General features: G+C 33.7%; 1 protein-coding gene across 1 annotated transcript in view; it reads right to left on the bottom strand.

Annotated features, from left to right (window-relative positions):
- LOC138714690 (trypsin-7-like) overlaps positions 1 to 21,254 on the bottom strand; it is a 41,390-nt gene extending 20,136 nt beyond the window's left edge. The window contains exons 1-3 of the mRNA XM_069846753.1: positions 21,146 to 21,254; positions 17,108 to 17,249; positions 13,276 to 13,438 (exon numbers count right to left, since the gene is read on the bottom strand). Of these exons, the coding sequence (XP_069702854.1) occupies positions 13,276 to 13,438; positions 17,108 to 17,249; positions 21,146 to 21,229 (389 nt within the window). The 5' untranslated portion in view covers positions 21,230 to 21,254. The remainder of the gene's footprint in view (positions 1 to 13,275; positions 13,439 to 17,107; positions 17,250 to 21,145) is intronic.
- Positions 21,255 to 22,664: the final 1,410 nt, after the last annotated feature.

Below are 22,664 nucleotides of genomic sequence, written 5' to 3'. Positions count from 1 at the left end.
CCAGTCTGATTTGATTACCATATTGTACGGCCGCTTATAGGCCTATTGTTTGCTGGGCTTTTCTTCGAATTTGAATCAGTGAATTTGAACCCATAGCTCTGTTAACTGTGCAGTGCTAATGATATGTTGGCCTTAGCAAGCGTATTGCAGACAATGTAGCTCAGTCCGTCTCCTTTAATCGTGTCGATCGCGCCCCGATGCTCCTGGATGTTGATGGATCGCCACACATTTGAATGTGAGTCGTAATATTCGCTGTAATTAAATTACCCGTATGTCACTTGCAGAGCCGTCCTTAATACGATTTATGGATGTAACCTGTGGGAAGAACACCTCATTCCGCACATAATTCACTTGCAACACAGTTAAAGGCTATTTGCAGGATGTGAACTTGAGCATCCTTTTGATATCTGTCCTGCTAAAATTCTGCCCACTTTCAAGTAGGCTATACTAATGTACATAAAATCTCTTCGAGTCACTATGTACAATATAGGAAATATAAATTTAATAATGCTTATAAATGCATAGCTTTATGCTCAAGACGAGGTCTTTCACTGCAAATCCAGCATTCCCCAATCTTCCCTCTTTTCGCCTTCCTCTAAACTCCACATGCTATCCATGTATCTAAATGTTGTCTAGAGAGAGAGAGAGAAATAACTCGTCCGGCCTTAATTAAGGATGACCACGAGGATCCGGAAATTAATAGCAAACAAACATAATCAATTAAATATAAATATTGTTATAAAAATAAAATGTAATAATTAAGCACCATATCTTATTCATCTGTCGTAAAAAAATCTTGGCTTCTTTTTTGATAATAATCTAAGTTGGAATTTTCAAGTTAAAGAAACGATAAAAAAAATGTGTTCCTCCTTTCACTCTTTGAGTCGCTTGAGAAACTTCTTGCCCCAGCAACTAAAACTTACCCTAGTACAAACCCTAGTAATGCCGCACTTCGATTATTGTGACGTTTTGTTAAGTGATCTAAGTTCTGAACTGTCAGTCAAGTTACAGCGAGCTCAGAATATGTGCGTCAGATACGTGTGCAACATCCGACGATATGATCACATATCACCGTCCTTCGCAAGTCTCTCGTCGCTCCGACTTAAAGAACGCAGAACTTTACACTCTTTGTCTTTACTCTTTCGAATTCTGCACACCTCAACACCAAATTACCTTTCGTCTCGTTTCTCTTATCTATACTCTAACCACGACGTAAATACCAGATCACTTATCTGTGGCACGCTAAATATACCTCTTCATAGAACATCTTGTTATTCCTCATCTTTTACAATATCCACCTCGCGTCAATGGAATTCCTTGTCACAAAGTATTAGGGGCTGCAAGACAACAAACACCTTTAAGAACAGCTTAAAAGATAACCTTATTAGCATTTCACTCCAATCATACTGATTTAAAATATTACTGACTACACTGTTGTTTTTTTTTCTTTAGACATCATCCTGATTGTGCTGCATTTTCAAAATTGTCTCATAATAATCTCTTTCTATTATCTAATATCATTTGAAATATATTAACATTCTATGTATTTTAGTTTAATTCTGCTACACAGTTTATTTCAGTGTTTAATTAATAGTTCATAGTATTTTGTTGTTTAATTCGTAATTAACTCTTGTATACATGTAACTCTCATCTAACTCAAATTGTTGAATTCTTTGTAAGTTCATGCATATGTATATACACTTTTTGCTGGTTGAGTGGAAGAGAAGGCCTTACGGCCTTAACTCTGCCAGCTAAAATAAATCATTATTATTATTATTATTATTATTATTATTATTATTATTATTATTATTATTATTATTATTATTATTATTATCAATTATAAAATAAAATAAAATTATACTTATAAATAAAAGATTTTATTTAAAATTAGCATATCCTTAATTAAGGCTTCTGAGTGGTATAAATGAAATTGTATAATCTGCAGGGAATCTTTAAGAATTTGAGAGATGATTTTTTGAATTTCGAAAGATGATATTGATAATTGTTTTAAAAAATTAATGTAAATTTTGGTGAAGAACTCCGAGCACCAAAAAATAAACCTGTCGCTGACCAATTGAAGAGAGGGATGTTATACTTGGCACTAAGGTAGGGAATACAAGGTTCATAAATGGCCCTCTTTTCCTGATCAACCTGATGAGCTTGGTTTAGATCTCTCTCCATGCGTATAGTTGGATCTATGATAATAGCCTTTTGTTGTTGCCTGTTTATTGCTATTATATCCGCTCTTCTGTGAGAGTCGTCTTCAGAAATACAGTGGACCTCTTCATGAACTTCCCAACCGTTGTTCCGAAGAAGACAGGCGATTGCTCCACGGACTCTATGATGCCTGTTGTTACGCAATAACTCTCCTTTCCGACAAAAGCCCAACACGTGGCCAAGAGTTTCTGTCTCGTTGCAGCCTGGTTGACGGCAACGCGTCGTGCTGAAAGCTCTGCCAGGAACGGAGCGCACTGCAGTAAGGTTGCAGGACATCTTGATTGCATTAATATATTCTGAAGACGACAAATTCTTTCTGGTGCTGACCCATGAATTGGCTGTTAGATATTCTTCATAGATGACTACACCTTTCCCCTTATGAGGTAACTGACACCAGGACTCAAACGATCTCTTTCGCAATTCATCACGTAGATGTCTTCCAGTAGTTCGAGGTGTTATCTCCAGCTCAAACTTTTCTCCTGTTCACTATTCCTTCCAGTACATCCTTCGGTAGGCAGTTTCTTCTCAGCCAGTGACCCAGCCAATTTTTTTCTCTTCCTGATCATATTCTTTCTTCACCACTCTTTCTATCACAGCTTGACTCTCGTTTCCGTGAATATCTCGAAATCGATGTGACAATACTTTCTTTAACACGGAAGTAAATCCTGCTTGCGACATGCAGTATACCTTATTTTATTTCATGGAGTGCAGTTTCATAGAAAGGACTTTGCCGACAGATCTTTACTGCCCCCTACTAATTGGTTGTCATAAATAAATGTCTTCCTTACTGTGACGGAAATCTTGTCTTCTCCTCTTATTAAGCAATCACAACCTTCTTTCAGAAGAACTGAAAGGCTCCCCTCAAATCCACGTGGAGGCAGAGTTGTCGCATCTTTTCCGAATTCCAAGAATCCCGTCAGTTTTACTGCATAATTTCGAAGGTCACCAGGATTGAGGCAACTGTGCAATGTTGGGACGAGGGGACAGGATGGAATTGTCAGAGTTGTTTGTGTAGGAAGTCATAAATCTGTAAGTGGGTGTTCAAAGGAGCCACCGAACTGCACTCCTTGAAATAAAATAAGGTATAACAGCCGGTTTTTGTTCTTTTATATTTTTGTAGGAATTTCTGTTTGTAATTAATGTCTAGGAAACCTTTCACCGGACTAAATTTATCTCTCCCAAGCAATGGGACGAAGCAACACGTGTTCTCTCTCGACGGCTAATTCAGTCGAGGAGTTCAGTAACACGTCCGTCGTGTTTTAAATTAGCTGGCTTCGGTTAAGTGTCAGTGATTAAACTAGAGGCTTTCGAACTGCCCCACAAATAGGACACTACTGCGCAAGTGCCAAGTTCTTGTCATGCGGTCCCATCGAAGTGGGTCTCTGTAAAGCTGGAATTAATGAATCAGAAAGTTACAATCGATTCTAATGTAAGAGTTTGTTACCCCGCAGACTTAGCTCTGATTGTCAGCTCCTGCCTAGAACATTAATATCCTTTCGTCGCTAATGTGATGTGACATGCTACGTGTGTTTCATTCTGCTTTAACGTGTAATAACTTATTCAATGTTGAATTTTCAACAACATTTTTATTACTTAACTAGCTGTACCCGTGCGCTCCGCTGCACCCGTTAGAAAGAAATATAAAGTAATTACATAATTGAAATATGATATTTGATCCAGGGAACTTTCGTGCTTGATAGAAAGATAAATCTTTTATTATGTTACTTAATTTAAATTGTATTAAAAAATTAATATGCGATCATTTTGATCCAGAGACCACTCATTTGGTCATAAAAATTATTTTAGGAAATACAGGAAACGAATGTACAGAATAGCCTATCAAGTTTTCTGTGCATAAGAAGCTATTTTAATCTTACCTGTCCTCAATTCACTCAGAAGTTACTGAATAACATTATAGCATTATGTCCATCTAGAGAAACTACACTTTCCAATGGTGAAATAATAATTAATTATACAAATCGGTTAATTTAGCTTCCGATATTACTTCATACACATACAAAACATTCTCTGTAGGCTATCTTTCATAGCTTTCGATTGTTGCTGTCCAAGGCCCCTTATAGACGAAGTCATTTGTTTTTTTAATTCATTACACGGCCTTAGATGGCAGTTATTTTAATTTTAAAACTCATTTATCTCATTAAATGTCAGTCCTATCAAAATTTTTCAAAGAATAAAACTTATCGCAAATGATTTTTAAAGAAACTTTTGTTTTGTAACATTTTTCACAAAAATCAATAATAAGCGAGATATTTTGATTTATTTAATTCAGGCCCCCTTATAACCCCCTTTTAAATAATGTATTTTGAATGCCATATAGCCTAAATCTGTTACAACGAACTTAATTTATTCCAATTTTCATCGAAATCGGTTCAGCTATTATCGCGTGAAAAGGTAACAAACATACAGACAGACAGACAGACAGACAGACATACAAAAATGTCAAAAAAGCGATTTTCGGTTTCAGGGTGGTTAATTATATATGTTAGGACCAATTATTTTTGGAAAATCGAAAATTACCAGAAAAATTTTGGCTACAGATTTATTATTAGTATAGATTTGAGTGAGCCACGATAATCTATAGCCCTACTTAAACTTTATTTGTGCGAGATCGTGCGTATTTCCTTGGTTTCCGCACAAAACCAATCCGCGGAAAGTTTAAAATTCCACATTCAGTATTCCCAACCTAACACACATAACAATTTCCCTCTTCTTACCGCTTAAGTAACATATTGATTTTACTGCTTTAGGCTTTTAACATATTATTTTTAGAGACCTTCAATATAGCAATAATTATAAATTGGAAACTTACCACTGCAATTTCACTTAAATTGCACTGTTAATTATTGTTTTTAAATATTTGAAAAAATTAAGTAAACTCTACAACTCCACTAAAGTTATTGCATTCGTGATGCAAGTAACATTAAGGAAGCCGTGAAAAAATCAACAAGATTCCAGACTCATCATAGACTGGGGGGAAAAAACAGACGTATATCACGGCCTGCTGGAGTATAGTAAACACAGAAGACATTTTAAAGCAACAATGTTGAAGATAGATATTTTTGTTTTGCAAATTTGCCGCCATTGAACAGAAACCAAGATGGAGATTTCATTGCAACTAATTAGAAATTCCTCTTTCAGATATGTAATAAACAATCTTCGCACAAAATAATGTACGATACACGAGCGGTATGTTTTCTTTCAATTCTCGGAAATTAAAAAAGCTCAACTACGTTTCGCTTTTTCAAACTTTTCCTCGAACATGAAAACTTCAACATACCGCTCTTGTAACGCATATTACATAGGGCCGATTGTATAAACCATTTATTCTTAGATCAGAGGTTAAATTGATCCTCGTTCTAGCTAAACTTGGAATTTTATGTTGTATAAAGTCTAATCTGAGATTAATTTGTCTCAAACTAAAGTCAACTTTGACTGAAGAAATTTCTCCGATTAAGTTAGATGATCCAAGTTCAGTTATTTCTTTTCTGTTTGAAATATACGAGTAGCAGACTGTGCAAAAAAGAATAACCATTACTATTAATATATATATATATATATATGTATGTATATATATATATGTTTTAAATTTCTTGCCTTAATACACAAACATTCTTATATTTTATAAGGCTATATCGTGTTCAGCAGTATCAAATAACATAACCTATAATTATATTATGCTTATAACACCCATTAATTATTAATGTGTATGATAGGTACATTCATAAATTTTCAATTAACTGCATTACTAGACGAAAATTGTCGTTTTATAAAGCTTTATTATGTTTAGCAGTATCAAGCACCATAACATGATAACAATTTGGAAAACGGTCAATCTTCTTCCTATTGTTCGCCATTATTTACATTGCACAAAACAAACCAGTGTCTCCAACAGAGTGTACGGAAAGTCGCCAAAAAGTAATTGAAAAGTTGCTAGATTTCTCATTATCAACAAAGAAAGATTAAATTTTGCCTCTATGGGGTGTTAAAAAGGTCGCTAAATCTCTATTTAAGCAATATAAAAGTTAAAATAAATTGTCGTTGAAAAAGAGTTAAAGTCACTAAATTGGCAGCACTGAACAAAACCTGTACAACATGGCCCGCGCATCACATACTTCAACTGTTTATGCTATGTTGCCAAATTCTTTTCACGTGAACTTAGATTACATTTGAACGAAGGTAATTTGATCGCGGAAAAGTTTTATACAATAGAAGAAGTGTCTGAACTCAGTTCACTTTACGATCTTCGATCAAAGTTGATCTTTAGTCAGAAAGCTTTATACAATTGGACCATAAAGTGCTAATTTTACTACGTTTTAATTTATTTTTGTCCATGGAACATAAACGATTTATCCTGTTACTAATAATAAAACTGTAACTTGAATATTTCTGGTAACAAGTGCAACGCAACGCACGGTATGGCTAATAGAGTAATAATACTATTAGAAACCTGTAAATTTTGTTACATTTGGATATTCTCTCCGTTCAACAACACCTTCGTTTCATCGTTCTACATGCTTCCTTATTAATTGTTGCCGTACATTCTTACATACTTTTATGTTCGACCATGCCGAAATGTAGTAATTATTATACACCTGGTAGCAGCCCTTTAATGGACCTCATTAAAGTACACCTATTCATTAAAGTTCAGGTGTTCCACCAATCAGAAAACACCATTGTAGCAATATGAGAGCGCAAGTATCGATTATTCTCGGATATGCAATCGAAAGACAGCTAGCGAAGCGTCACGGAGGCTGGAAATCCAATACTGTCGCAGAAGGTTATGTTCTGTTACTATAATAATTAGCGTTAATTGTAAATAATATTCAAATAAGTTCAATTTGTCACCTCGTTTTTCAATGTCTAAATCAATTTCAAGGTTATATCAAGATTAATGTTTATTTTACTCTCTAGATTATATCAAGGTCAATGCCGACATTTGTTTCTAGGAAAAAATCAATACTTTCGCGTCTGCGCACATCTCACAATTTTCGAGATATTGTACAAGGTCAGTTCCGCTCCCCAGTCAGATAAGAATAACATGAATACTTATGAATAATTTCAAGTTAGAAATATGGTCGAGCATAAAAAGTCGTATGAAACTTGCCTATAATGGTAATTAAGACGCTCGTATGAGAATTATGAAATTCGCTTGCGCTCATTTCATGAACATACTCGCGTCTTAATTACTACCATTATAGGCTCGTTGCATAATGTACTATTATTTATCTGGCAATGGTTAAATGTTATACGGCCGTCGTTTTGTTTCACAGAGAATGTCTTCTACAATGCTTTATCAAAAATGATAGTGGCCGTGTTACCTCTTCAAAAAATTAATTAAATATTACTCACAGATTCACTTTATGTAACAATGTGCAGTAATAGATCATTATATAACGTGTGCAAATATCTACTTCTCCCTATCGAGCGGCTGATTTACAATTCATATTTTAAGTGCAGGATTTCAAGTTGCCTAGCAACGACCTGAAAACGGTTTCCCTTTTAAAAGGAATATCAGTTGTCTTAGGCCCCAAGTGTTATGACGTAAATATATTATGTAACTAGCGCTACCCGTGCGCTCCGCTGCGCCCGTTAGAAATAAATATAAAGTAATTACATAATTAAAATAGGACATTTGATCCAGGGAACATTCGTGTTTGATAGAAGGATAAATCGTTTAATATGTTACTTAATTTAAATTGCATCCAAATAATTAAAATGCGATCATTTTGGTCCAGAGACACTCATTTGGTGCAATGACAATTCCTTTAACCTGTTTCTTAATTTTTATTACATGCAACCATAGTTTAATGAAGATTGACATCATTTAGATTTAATGTGTATATTTTATTTTACTTGTTATAGGTTTCCATTGAATTATGGTAATAACTTAATTTTAACCCTTGTTTTCTACCTATTCAGTAAATGGCGCTTGGCCCACTATGGTTGTGAATCCTTCAAATAACTTATATTATATTATATTATATTATATTATATTATATTATATTATATTATATTATATTATATTATATTATATTATATTATATTATATTATATTATATTATATTATATTATATTATATTATATTATATTATATTATATTATATTATATTATATTATAAGTTACTGTAATAACATTATAGCATTATGTCCATCTAGAGAAACTACACTTTCCAATGGTGAAATAATAATTAATTATACAAATCGGTTAATTTAGCTTCCGAATACAAACACAGAAACATATTCTGTAGGCTATCTTTCATAGCTTTCGATTGTTGCTGTCCAAGGCTCCTTATAGACGAAGTCATTTGTTTTTTAATTCATTACACGGCCTTAGATGGCAGTTATTTTAATTTTAAAACTCATTTATCTCATTAAATATCAGTCCTATCAAAATTTTTCAAGAAATAAAACTTATCATAAATTATTTTTAAAGAAACTTTTGTTATGTAACATTTTTCACAAAAATCAATAATAAGCGAGATATTTCGATTTATTTAATTCAGGCCCCCTTATAACACCCCTTTTAAATAATGTATTTTGAATGCCATATAGCCTAAAATCTAAGTTACAACGAACATAATTTATATTCCAATTTTCATCGAAATCCGTTCAGCCATTATCGCGTGAAAAGGTAACAAACATACAGACAGACATACAAACAAAAATTTCAAAAAAGCGATTTTCGGTTTCATGGTGGTTAATTATATATGTTAGGACCAATTATTTTTGCATAATCGAAAATTACCAGAAAAATTTCGGCTACAGATTTATTATTAGTATAGATATAATACCAAAATGATTTCTGTTTTAAATTGAACTTATTTAAGGTAACGACATTACTCTTTTTGACTAATCGGTCAACAAATCAAAATAATTATTCTGTCGTTGTCATTGCATAATAACGAACATATTGGACAATGGTGTAATATGTTTTAGTAACAAGTATTAGTAAAAAAACAGTGTGTGTTCGAAATAGTCTAAGTGAACTGAAAATCTGAAACGGAGTGATAAAAGTGTCAATGTTGAATTAATTAGAGGAGTGTAATAGGAAGCTAAGTAAAAGATAGAGATAATGAAAATAGAGTATGGCGGGGAAGGCTAGCTAGGATAGTGAAGTATAATGTGCAGAAAATTAGTGAGATCTGAAAATGAAATGTGCACAAGAAACAGACATAGTAACGAACATATTGGACAATGGTGTAGTATGTTTTAGTAACAAGTATTATTAGAAACAGTGTGTGTTCGATATAAGTGTACTGAAAATCAAGAACAGAGTCGTAAAAATGTCAATTTTGAATGATCTAAATGGGGTCGAAAGTTAAATTATAAGAGCGTCTACAAAAGGTATATCTGTAATGAATGTAATTGTGGCACCGGATACAAAATTGTGAGGTCCCCATTACATGGATGTAAATGTTGACATCAAATATATATCATATCATATCATATCATATCATATCATATCATATCATATCATATCATATCATATCATATCATATCACATCATATCATATCATATCACATCATATCATATCATACCATATCATATCATATCATATCACATCATATCATATTATAGAATGAATTTTGTAGCTCAGCCACAAGATCATAATACAAGACGAAATGAAATTCTTAAATTAGTTGAACCTAAATGTTTCACATCTGCTGCTTTACTACACAGTACAAATTATGGTCCACGTCTATGTAATTCGATAATAAAATTTCATCCATAATTGACTACATTAAGCAATGTAGAAATTTTCAGATCCAGAATTAAAAAATTTATATGACAGACTTCCCTGTATTTATATTATGTACCATGTATTGTAAAACAAGTTTATTTCTATCCTAAGAATATTTTTTTTTCTTTTTTATCTTGGTTACTATATCAGCATGACCTGCAGTAATTATACTACTAATAATAATTTAATATTAACTCACCAATCTCAAAATTGTCTCTTTTTTCACTCAGTTATTACTACTATTATTATTTACTAATTTTATCATCATCTTTATGTGACCTTTTTTCTTAAGTATTTTGTCTACAAAGTATGTGTATCTATGTAACGGAACTGTCCCCGAACACGAGCTTTGCTCTTTCGGGGTATTTTAATGTAACGTTTTTAAGTATATGTTATTATTAAATAAATAAATAAAATAAATAAATAAAAAATATCATATATCACATATCATATCGCACCGTATCATATCATATATCATATATCACATTATATCATATCATATCATATCATATCATATCATATATCGTATCGTATCATATCATATCATATATCATATCATATCATATCATATCATATCATATCATATCATATATCATATCATATCATATCATATCATATCATATATCGTATCGTATCGTATTGTATCATATCATATATAATATATATCGTATCGTATCATATCATATATCATATCATATATCATATCATATCATATCATATATCGTATCGTATTATATCATATATAATATATATATCGTATCATATCATATATATCATATCATATCATATCATATATCATATCATATCATATATCATATATCGTATCGTATCCTATCATAGCATAGCATATCATATCATATATCATATCGTATCATATCATATATCGTGTCGTATCGTATAATATCATATCATATATCATATCATATCATATATCGTATCGTATCCTATCATAGCATAGCATATCATATCATATATCATATCATATCATATCATATATCGTATCGTATCGTATTGTATCATGTCATATATCATATCATATATTGTATCGTATCGTATCATATCATATATCGTATCGTATCCTATCATAGCATAGCATATCATATCATATATCATATATCATATCATATATCATATCATATCATATCATATCATATCATATCATATCATATCATATATCGTATCGTATGCTATCATAGCATAGCATATCATATCATATATCATATCATATCATATATCGTATCGTATGCTATCATAGCATATCATATCATATATCATATCATATCATATCATATATCGTATCGTATGCTATCATAGCATATCATATCATATATCATATCATATATCGTATCGTATGCTATCATAGCATATCATACCATATATCATATCATATATCGTATCGTATCATATATCATATCATATCGTATTATATCATATATCGTATCGTATCGTATCATATCATATATCATATCATATATCGTATCGTATCGTATCATATCATATATCGTATCGTATCGTATCATATCATATATCATATCATATATCGTATCGTATCGTATCATATCATATCATATCATATCGTTGTCATTTGCGTATTCTATGCCTGGGCCTCCAAGTTTTATTCCCCTCGTGGAGAAAGCCATGTTGAAGATTCTGTCGCCCTCGGCGTCGTTAAATAATCAATATATATATATATATATATATATATATATATATATATATATATATATATATATATAGCATATTATATGTATAGGCCGCAGAATAGGTTAAAGCGTGCGAACCAGGTACGAGTGCAGCCTTCGTAAAGACAAGCCATGTTAGTTCAGGAGTGTCGAGTAGAGCAGAACACAGAACTTGATGCGTGCGTTTAGCACATAGCTCGTGCGAATCTGCGGAACTCTGTGCTGTGGGCAGCTTGCGCTTCCTCTTCCTATTAAGCAGCCAAGGCCGGAGAGTCATATCTGCTGCGACCGTGTGCACGCATCCAAGTGCTTGGGAAGCAGACTGAAAGAGCTCCCAGTTGCTCTTGCGATTAACGTGCTATCTCTTGGATCTCGGCCGAGGGTGATGTATACCGTGTGTCCGTAAAATCATGGCGGGATTTTAAATGGTTATATAAATGTAATGATATGCGACAGACATATGAAACAGCCATTAAATGGAAGAATTATTTCATAAAGCTAAAATTTTCAGAAATTGTTGATTAAGATATTTTACTTGCACTGAAATAATGTTTTTGAAGTATGTTAAATTTTGAATATGTCACAAGAGGTAATGTACCGAAAGTCGTTGAAAAAATATACGAATGGGAAAAAAATATTTCTTATTAAAGAAATAAATGAAAGAAAAGACTATTACTTCAGTATAAAGTCAAGTTATGTGTTCGTGAGCTGTAAAAATCAACTGCCTACCTTCAACAGATTTTCAAAAAAGTTCCTTTCTAAGACATGATTTAACATTGTCAAGATAGATAATGCCGTGCCTCCTTAAAGTTATACATCCTCTGTCTTAAATGAACACATGTGTTGCAGGGATAGGTTTCAGGACAGAGTTCTTCAGATATTTATTTCCATGCATAATATCGACGCCGAATTAAGGTTGGTCCACAATAAACCGAGAACGGAAACGATAACTAGAATGAGAACGGAAATATTGTTAAAATAAATTATTTAAATGTAAGCATTCACAATTAACGAGAAGCTTGCTGGAGCCCGGGAACGGAAACGTGAAAGTTAATTGTGAATGCTCACATTTGAATACATTTTAACAAAATTTCCGTTCTCGTTCTCGTTGTCGTTTCCGTTCCCGGTTTATTTTGGACCAGCCTTTACCACTGCAGTTAAAACAGTCGTCATATAAAAACTATTAACTTCTACTATTATTACTGCTACTGCTAGTGCTTCTCCTGCTACTACTACTACTACTACTACTGCTACTACTACTACTAATACTGCTACTACTACTAATACTGCTACTACTACTACTATTGCTACTACTGCTACTACTACTACTACTACTACTACTACTACTTCTTGCATTGACATGTTTCTTAAAGGCTGGTTCACAATAAACCAGGAACGGAAACGACAACGAGAACGAGAACGAAAATATTGTTAAAATGTATTTAACATTATTTCCGTTCTCGTTCTCGCCGTTTCCTTTCACAGTTTATTGTGAACCAGCCTTAACCAGTTTAAGAAAATAAATGTAGCTTATTCTGGTTTGACTCAAGCCTGAACCACTCAGTTATTTTCTTCCACTGTGCTAAATAACATAATCAGTTGATACGACTTACCCATCCACGCAATGCGCCGCGGTGAGCACGTGACGTCTTGTGATAAGTGAGCCGGCGCAATAGAACTTGCCACGCTTCATGAGCGCCACGATCCATGGGAATTCATTCACCTTAGTCACGTGACCGCCCACGATCCTCTGTTTTCTGTTGGGGACTCCGCACACTGCAACACATCACACTTCCGTTACAGTGGTGCATGACAAATACCGGGTGTCAGGATGAAAGGTATACAAAATAAAAATATTATATCTTGAAAAGTATTTATTACACATATATATTATATATATTATTTATATTATTTTAATGTACCGAAGTACATATGATATTTCCATGCAGATATTCTGCGTCATCATACGATGAAAGAGTAATGGAACGGAGAAAAATTCTCTCCGGCGCCGGGATTTGAACCCGGGTTTTCAGCTCTACGTGCTGACACTTTATCCATTAAGCCACACCGGATACCACCCCGGCGTCGGACAGAATCGTCTCAGATTAAGCTCCAACTCTTGGGTTCCCTCTAGTGGCCGCCCTCTGCACTACGTCATAGATGTCTATGAACGTAGGACCGAAGTCATAGACATCTATGACTTAGTGCAGAGGGCGGCCGCTAGAGGGAACCCAAGAGTTGGAGCTTAATCTGAGAATGCGTAAATCACTTCGTGATTTAAGACGGCGCTTATTCCGTCGGATCCCGGCCAACTAGTCACTCATAACGAGTGCACCTCAGCCTCAGCACATGTATGGACTTCGGTTCTACGTTCATATACATCTGTGACGTAGTGCAGAGGGCGGCCACTAGAGGGAACCCAAGAGTTGGAGCTTAATCTGAGACGATTCTGTCCGACGCCTGGGTGGTATCCGGTGTGGCTTAGTGGATAAAGCATCAGCACGTAGAGCTGAAAACCCGGGTTCAAATCCCGGCGCCGGAGAGAATTTTTCTCCGTTCCATTACTCTTTCATCGTATTTATTACGCAGCTTCGATTTGCTCCATAATAGGCCTAATGGGAATTTACGAAAGTTTTATCCATACCCGGCTCAAGCGCATGCACTGGCTGATGACCTTGATGGGGCTCATTAAACAGGAGAAGGTTGCATTCTGGTTGTGAGTAGCCCATTCAGTCTCTTAGGCTGTTCGGCGTCATATTAGAAAGCAATACGCCTATGCACGTAAACCTCTAACCTCCAATGCTTAGAAACATTCGGTTCTGGGACAACGAAATGAGTAGTATAGGAAGTGTTTTTTTTTTAATTAGCGTACTTTTTTCGCCTTTCTTTCGGAGGAAGAACTGGATAATGTGCACGGTAGAGCAACGCGTACTACACTGGCCACTAGTCACCGGGTCGTTCCGAGCCGTGTGAAACAAAAGACAATCGAAATGATGGTAGTAAAATTCGCGACTATATTCTTAAATAATGACCCCACTTGTCAAGTGCAAGATTTACGGAGTATAACGGCGGTGTTTTGAATACGCTGAAAGAAAATGAAAATGTAGTAAGGTCTTATAGTAGGTTATCACAACGAAATAAAGGGAAAAAAAGTTGTGGTTCAGGGAATATCATTGAAATGAACGAAAGTAAATTTGCGGTTAATGTTCGCCAAAGCGTTAACTACGTAATTATGACCGCATTGCTGTTTTATTTTTGGTCTAGAGAAAATACCTCGTCATATAGCATTTTTTATTACATACAAGTAATATGTAAATGAAACAGTTTATGTTTAAAGTTACAAATTATTTATAACTACAAATTGATATAATTTAAATTAGTGCATGAAGAATGAAAATAAATATTATGTTTAAATTAGTAAGTTTTAATAATTGAATCATTAATAATTGATAATTTTTAATAATGTATAATTATTAAGTTTTGTCAACCATATAAAATATGATAGCATTTGTACTACATAATATGTAAATGAACATTATATTAAAATCTCCAGTCACTTGGCTATCCCTTCAACTAACCTAACCTTATCACATTCGTCCGCCTAATGTCACATATCTATTCCGTCATCAAACCCTCTCTAACCTTGTCACATTCTACAACCTCATGTCATTTAGCTACCCCCTCATATAAGCCACGTAATCCAGTCGCAATATTTACGCAAATACGCATTGGGGGAGAGTAGAACGTAGTCGAACACAAGATTCTTTGATAATAAGAAAAATAATAGTAATGCTAACGTCAATACATTTGAAATTATTGATAAGGAACAACATAATTCTAATTAGAATTTATTTGAGAATACTTTTAAAGTACAACATAATCCTAACAAGAGTATATTTAAAAATATTAAGAGAGAGAGAGAGAGAGAGATAGGGAAAAAACAAATTTCTGTTTCTAATGACGCTACAGTTCAACGCCATGCCCTTATGTTGGCGACATTGTGTATTTAGTTCTATTTGGTCGTAACCGTAATGGCACGGTTGAAAGCTACCGTAGCTAATTCTCCAGTTTAGCGCATTCGGACATTCTGTATTCGGGAGTAATTCAGTTTTACATAAATGTCCACCATGTGGAGTAACGGTTAGCATGCCTGTCCGTTAAACGGGCTGGTCCAGATTCGAACCCTGGTTGAGGCAAGTTACCTGGTTGAGGTTTTCCGGGGTTTTCCCTCAACCCATTAAGACAACTTTCGGCGTTGAACCCTGGACTCATTTCGCTGAAATTATCGCTTGCATCTTATTCAGACACTAGACAACCTTAGTAGTTGATAAAGCGTCGCAAAATAACCAATTAAAAAATTAATACATAAATCGTGGAGAAAGATTCAGGAAATTCTCAACGTTGAAGAACCTCGAAAAAAATTTATCCTCAAAGCTATGTGTCACAAGTGTGAGTATTACTCCCTCTCACCAATGCGTGGAATTGGACCCGTGTTGGAAGATTCGAAAGATGAAAATTGTACAGTCTATAGTGAGGGTCACATTAGAACAGTTCCCAAACAGGAAATATTGACGACTTGTCAGTGTTGCCAACTGTTACCAGATATCACACAATCCTACGTACTAAATGACTTATTCACTTACCGTAATTAATGTTGGAAGATTATTCTAAATAATTCCATAATTTGTAACATGTTTTCATAGGCAAACTATACGAGAAAAGGATCAATATTTCAAGTGTTTTGTCTGGCATTACGAAATTCATTGGTTTGACTAAACAGTTGACTCACGAAACCTAACCTAAAAATGTATTTTGTTTGACCACATGAAATTATTAGTACTGACTCCGAAAACTTACCTGATTATAGTCTTGAATTATAACCACAACGCAGGACATAAAATAATTATTTTCTATTAATATTAATACTGATATTAATTAATTATTAGTATGTTCAAATTTCACTAGCTTCCAGTAACAGGCTCAGATATCTAGTACAATTTCAATTTCATGGAACTCCAGGACCGACAAATATTGTCGATAGCTGCCAACATGCTAGTTACAAAATCACCCCCAACCCAAAATCAAAACAAGGGTTGGAATTAATCTACCCTCAAAAATAAATAAAATGAAAATATTCTTAATCTACCAAAAGTACAATAAAGTATAATAGTTAAGATAATTACAACAAATAAAAAAAAATTCTATAATAATTATAACGAAAAATTTGTAGTATTTGTCAGTATCGAAATTCGAAACGAAGTTGGCAAAAGAAAATTCAACCTACAAACTAGAAAATCACCACAATCCACTAGCATATGTAGTAATGGGGGAAAAATGGTTAGGTTTCGCCCTTAGGGTATGAAGTAAGCTGACCCGGACTTTAGCAGTGAGCCACTGAAAGAGTATAAATTCTGCAAAATTATTAAATTGATTGCCTATACGTACCACATTCACAGGCGTTGGAGTCCGTGTTGATTTCTGTTTCCATTTCAGTGACGGCTGATGACGTATCGTTGTAGTGTAGCTGTACTGTAGAGGTGGGGCGGTTAGGAGGGGGAGGATTCCCTTCCTCCACCGGGACCTCGTCCTGTTTATAAAAAAATAAGTGCAGGTGTACTACCTTGTCTGAATTTTATGTAATTATTCTTTAATATTCTTTCAAATTCAGATATTGACTAATCCTAGGGTCGTATTCAGGAATGTCACTTCAACTTCACTTTCACTTACATCCGATTTTAGTAGGTAGAAAACGCAGAATTTGTGTCCAGAATCACAACTTATCTTACACTTCAGTCGTAACTTTGCCAAAAGCGAGTAAGATTCAAGATACATGAATACCAACCTTATGAAGTTAAGTATTTAGGCATAATATTCGATAATCATTTGAAATGGAACCAAGACATTAATTACCTTTGTAATAAATTACGTAAAATAGTATATTATTTTGCTTTATTGAGGAATTACTTGTCAATAAGTTTATTACGTACAATATACTTAACTTTATTTCAATCGGTAATTATGTATGCAGTTATAGGATGGGGTAGCTCATTTAAATCCAATTTTAATCCACTTTATTTATTACAGAAGAAAATAATTAAAATATGTCTTCATAAACCTATTGATTTTCCATTTCAAAATTTGTTTCTGGACTTTAACGTAAGACAAATTTATTACATTGTATTAATAAAATTCATACATAAAAATCGAAATAATTTTGAATTCTCATAGTTATGAAACAAAAGGTATGAATTCTTTAAGATTGTTTGAACCAAAATGCAACACTGTTACAGTATTTAATCATAGTAGTAATTTAGGCCCAAAATATATATACCAAATTTATATTTAAATATCCTAATCTTGTCAATTCTAATAGTTCTAGTATTAAATTAAAAAAGTTATTTATGGATTTTATAAAAATTGAAAAATTGTAAATTTAAATTTATATACTATAATTGCACAGTAGACATAAGACAAATTGTATTGTATAATTATTAATTTCAATTCAGGCATCCGCTCCTGAACACGAGTTCTACTCTTTCAGGGGCGAGCTAAAGGTTTTCTGTATATATTATATTATATGTTACAATTATTAGGAAAATAATAAATAAGTAAATAAATAAATAAATAACTATCCCACTAATACAGGCAGAATAGTGAATATTTTTTCACACATGTTAGAAGCCATTATGTTACAATCTCAGGAAGAGGCAATCTTATATCTTTATTACCTTCATACAAAAATTTATTTCTAATGATTAACATTTTCAATCGAAAAAAAAAATACGTTCTCAGAATATTTAACATGCAGTATGAATTAGTCCAAAGACGTGTCATTATAATGTCATTGTAATTGTTCATTACTTGATATAATATAGTATAGTAACCGTGTATACATAATTTGAATAAAATTGGACTTGTAGTTTCTGAGAAAAAGATCAATGAAGATTGCATAACGTCTTTTTGAGACTATTACACTCTTACTACGTCATACTACTTTTGACCAATAAAATGGTACGAAAGGACGTATTTCAATCAATCATGGCTGCTTATCGCACAATTTTATCGCGTCCCTAGCATTTGTTTCTTTGTTTGCCAACATTTGAAACTGCGCTGGTCTGAACGTCAAAAATATATATAAAATTACAAACCACTCCAGTCGATGCACAGCAGTTTCAAATATGACTCGCATTGGCATTCAAGAACAAGAATTAATAAAAATCACTGATCATACCTATGCATCTTCTGAAATCCGATTTACAAATAAATGAAGAGCACCATTCGGAAATCCTGAATAAGTTGAATACACCATGTAGGCCTAAATCAACGAGTTCCACTTCTATTACGCACACGTCCAATATAACATCAATTGAACCACCAACCACATTCAAATTTGAAAATTGTACATTCAATAATTATTCCTTTTAAAATTATTCATGTTAATTTTTTATGTCATCATCGTTAATTAAAACTTTTCTAACACTTGTGTATATTAGTTAGGTTATGTTATAGCTTCTGCTCTGAGAGGATAAAAAGAACTTCTGCTATATGATATTATGGATAGTCACGTATTAGAGATTGTTTAATATTAAGATTTATTGAATAGTAATCATTACAGTGTCTGTATAAAGACACTACTGCCATCTAGCATGCATCTAGCGTAATATTTGTAACGTTGAGATGGTACAATAATACATTTGAAGACAGTTGTATTTTCGTAAGTCAATTAATATTTTATTGTATTGGAGTATTTCGTTACTTCTAATCTTTATATACTTTCTTCTAATCGTGTAATAGTCAAAACGTCTAGTGAGATTACTGTTGAAAAAACAGCGATTAAGATCAATTTTACTGTTGGTGCTGTACTTCAAACCATGCGGCTTAAAAAGCGTAAATTATAACCTTAATAAACTGCATATATTCTTATTTAATAGAAAGACACTGCAAATTTATATATATATATATATATATATATATAATTTGAACTGGTAATGGAAATTACGGGAAAACGGCTGAACGGATTTTAATAAATGACCCCTCATTTTGAAGCTTGGAATCCAATGTTTTTCAGAAAAAATAGTAGTTTTCAGTGAAATGTCAATTTTCCTACATCATTTTCCTATTTTCCAAAATCCATCTTTCGTCAGTTTTGTGAACTAATTGCATCATTTCAGAATAAAACAAAACACACACTAGCCTACAATAAACAATAGGCTATTACACGAAGGCCATGACCTGCAGATTTGCCGACATATTTAGAGCCACATTATCTCTTCTTTATACTGTGTTTAGAGTTCAAATTCAATTCGTTATTAAAAACTTCAAGGGTTACTAAAAATAATTTACAGGTCTGATTCTGCGGTGTGTAATTTTATCAGTACAGCTGTGTATTGTATATTAAAATCTACAAAATTTGAGATTGTTTGATGACATTATTACCATTAGAAATTAAATATTAATATAGTTAATGCCATGATGCGACTATTTTTCATTAATTATACGTATTAATGCTATATTGATGATATGCAAGTGAAACTTTTGGGGTTATGTAAATAGATGTAGAGAATATATGAAATTAAAACTTCATTTCTATAATTTACTGAATGGCAGCTATGTAGTATATAACTACAAAACTTACGTAAGATAATATTGTTATTAAAATGAAATATTTTTATAGCTATTAATCAAGTGGGGTTGGGTCTTTTTCATATACTTAATGACGGTGTGGTGTAGATATTTATATGCGTCATTCTCTTCAGTATTGGCTCGAGAAAGCGTAAAAATTACAGTTCCTAAGGAAAGACCAAAAGGTATTACTTACCGATAAAATAAGAAACCTAGAAAATTTTGGAGTCTCCCGATCATTTCAGCAAGATCTCTTAACACGATAAAATGATTTTACCCTCTACATTTCAAGCTCTACATGCAGCAGGTATACCAAGATACTATGTTTATGGTTTGAAAGCATAGCAAACCTGACATTTTTTTAACTTTCGCGTACAATTCACAATGACCTGAATTAGCTATTATTTAGTCCCACATGAAAAACCCACTGATCGTTCTGACATTGTTACTTGCGTTTTCGCGTTGAAACTCAAAACCTGAAGGTGGATAGGTTCAAGAAAAAGTATTTGGCATAAAGAAACATTCAGAGGGAGTATGTTTCATTATTATGGAAGAAAATAACTTTCAAAATGTCTGGTATTCTTTATTGAAAATAAATCTGAAAAATTTGTATTTGAACGTCTAATTTACTTAGTTTGCAGCATATGCTGCATAAGCCACTAGTTTAATTGAATTTAAAGTGGAAGATGTCATTTTTTAACGTTTCAGTCTTGAACCTTCCTTTAGTTTACACATCGTCTCCAAGTTCAGATGTTATTTCAACGCAGATAGATAGACAACTTGACAAACTCACTTTTACTTCAAGAATGGTGTTCAGAATGTGCATTTCCGCCGAGATATAGAGTTACATTGTTTACTTACCACTGATTGTGGTAGTGCGCGAGAGCCGACGACCAGGACGGCCAGCACGGCCAGCACGCTGAAGAGCACACACACAGACACCATGTTACTCACTACGTTGGTCCATCTCTCTCCCGCCACACTATATATACAATTTTGAGATTGTGAGGGAGGCTAGTGCTTCACCTTGGTCGTGTTATTAATCGATGGCGGCCTCCCCACCGCCGCCTATTGTTTAATATTCACCTGAAAAGTGAGATCGCGTCCGCGACCTCGACCTCGCTTGTTGCTTCCCTGTGACGAATATCATTCAATATTAATATAAAGATGCAAGTCCACGTGTTCAACTGTGTCAAGATTAGGTCATTGTCATGCAGGCGAGCGGAAGAGCGACACATCACACTTCTTTGTGACGACAGTGACGAGGGAAGCTCTTGGGCTGATATCGCTGATACGGAAGCTTCTCAGACAGATCCATGGCCAAATTTCGAAAGAGGAGCTTCATGGACGAAAATTATAGCTTGCTGTCCCAGTCTTACTAGCAAATGAGGTTTCTGGGCCATTTTCATTCGGCTGAATTATTTCGCCACAAATAAAAATCATCAAAACCTTTTTGATTAATTATTATTAACATAATAACCTCATGAGTAAAACCTTCTGGTTTAGATGTTTCTAGAATTATTTAAACCAAAATTATTTGCATGTGTAAGTTACATCATTAAAACCCTTTGGTAGTTTATGTTTAAAAATCCTTAGGGAAAACGCGGAAATTCTACTTGAAGCAAGTAAAGAGATAGGGTTGGAAGTAAATCCCGAAAAGACTAAGTATATGATTATGTCTTGTGATCACAATATTGTACGAAATGGAACTATAAAAGTTGGAGATTTATCCTTCGAAGAGGTTGAAAAATTCAAATATCTTAGAGCAACAGTAACAAATATAAATGACACTCGGGAGGAAATTAAACGCAGAATAAATATGGGAAATGCCTGTTATTATTCGGTTGAGAAGCTTTTGTCATCTAGTCTGCTGTCAAAAAATCTGAAAGTTAGAATTTATAAAACAGTTAAATTACCGGTTGTTCTGTATGGCTGTGAAACTTGGACTCTCACTTTGAGAGAGGAACAGAGATTGAGGGTTTTTGAGAATAAGGTTCTTAGGAAAATATTTGGGGCTAAGAGGGATGAAGTTACAGGAGAATGGAGAAAGTTACACAATGCAGAGCTGCACGCATTGTATCCTTCACTTGACATAATTAGGAACATTAAATCCAGACGTTTGAGATGGGCAGGGCATGTAGCACGTATGGGCGAATCCAGAAATGCATATAGAGTGTTAGCTGGGAGGCCAGAGAGGAAAAGACCTTTGGGGAGGCCGAGACGTAGATGGGAATATAATATTAAAATGGATTTGAGGGAGGTCGGATATGATGATAGAGACTGGATTAATCTTGCTCAGGATAGGGACCAATGGCGGGCTTATGTGAGGGCGGCAATGAACCTCCGGGTTCCTTAAAAGCCAGTAAGTAAGTAAGTAAGT

This window comes from Periplaneta americana, chromosome 15 (genome assembly GCF_040183065.1).
Source record: "Periplaneta americana isolate PAMFEO1 chromosome 15, P.americana_PAMFEO1_priV1, whole genome shotgun sequence".
NCBI classification, from domain to species: Eukaryota; Metazoa; Arthropoda; class Insecta; order Blattodea; family Blattidae; genus Periplaneta; species Periplaneta americana.
This window is presented reverse-complemented; position numbering and strand designations above follow the sequence as displayed.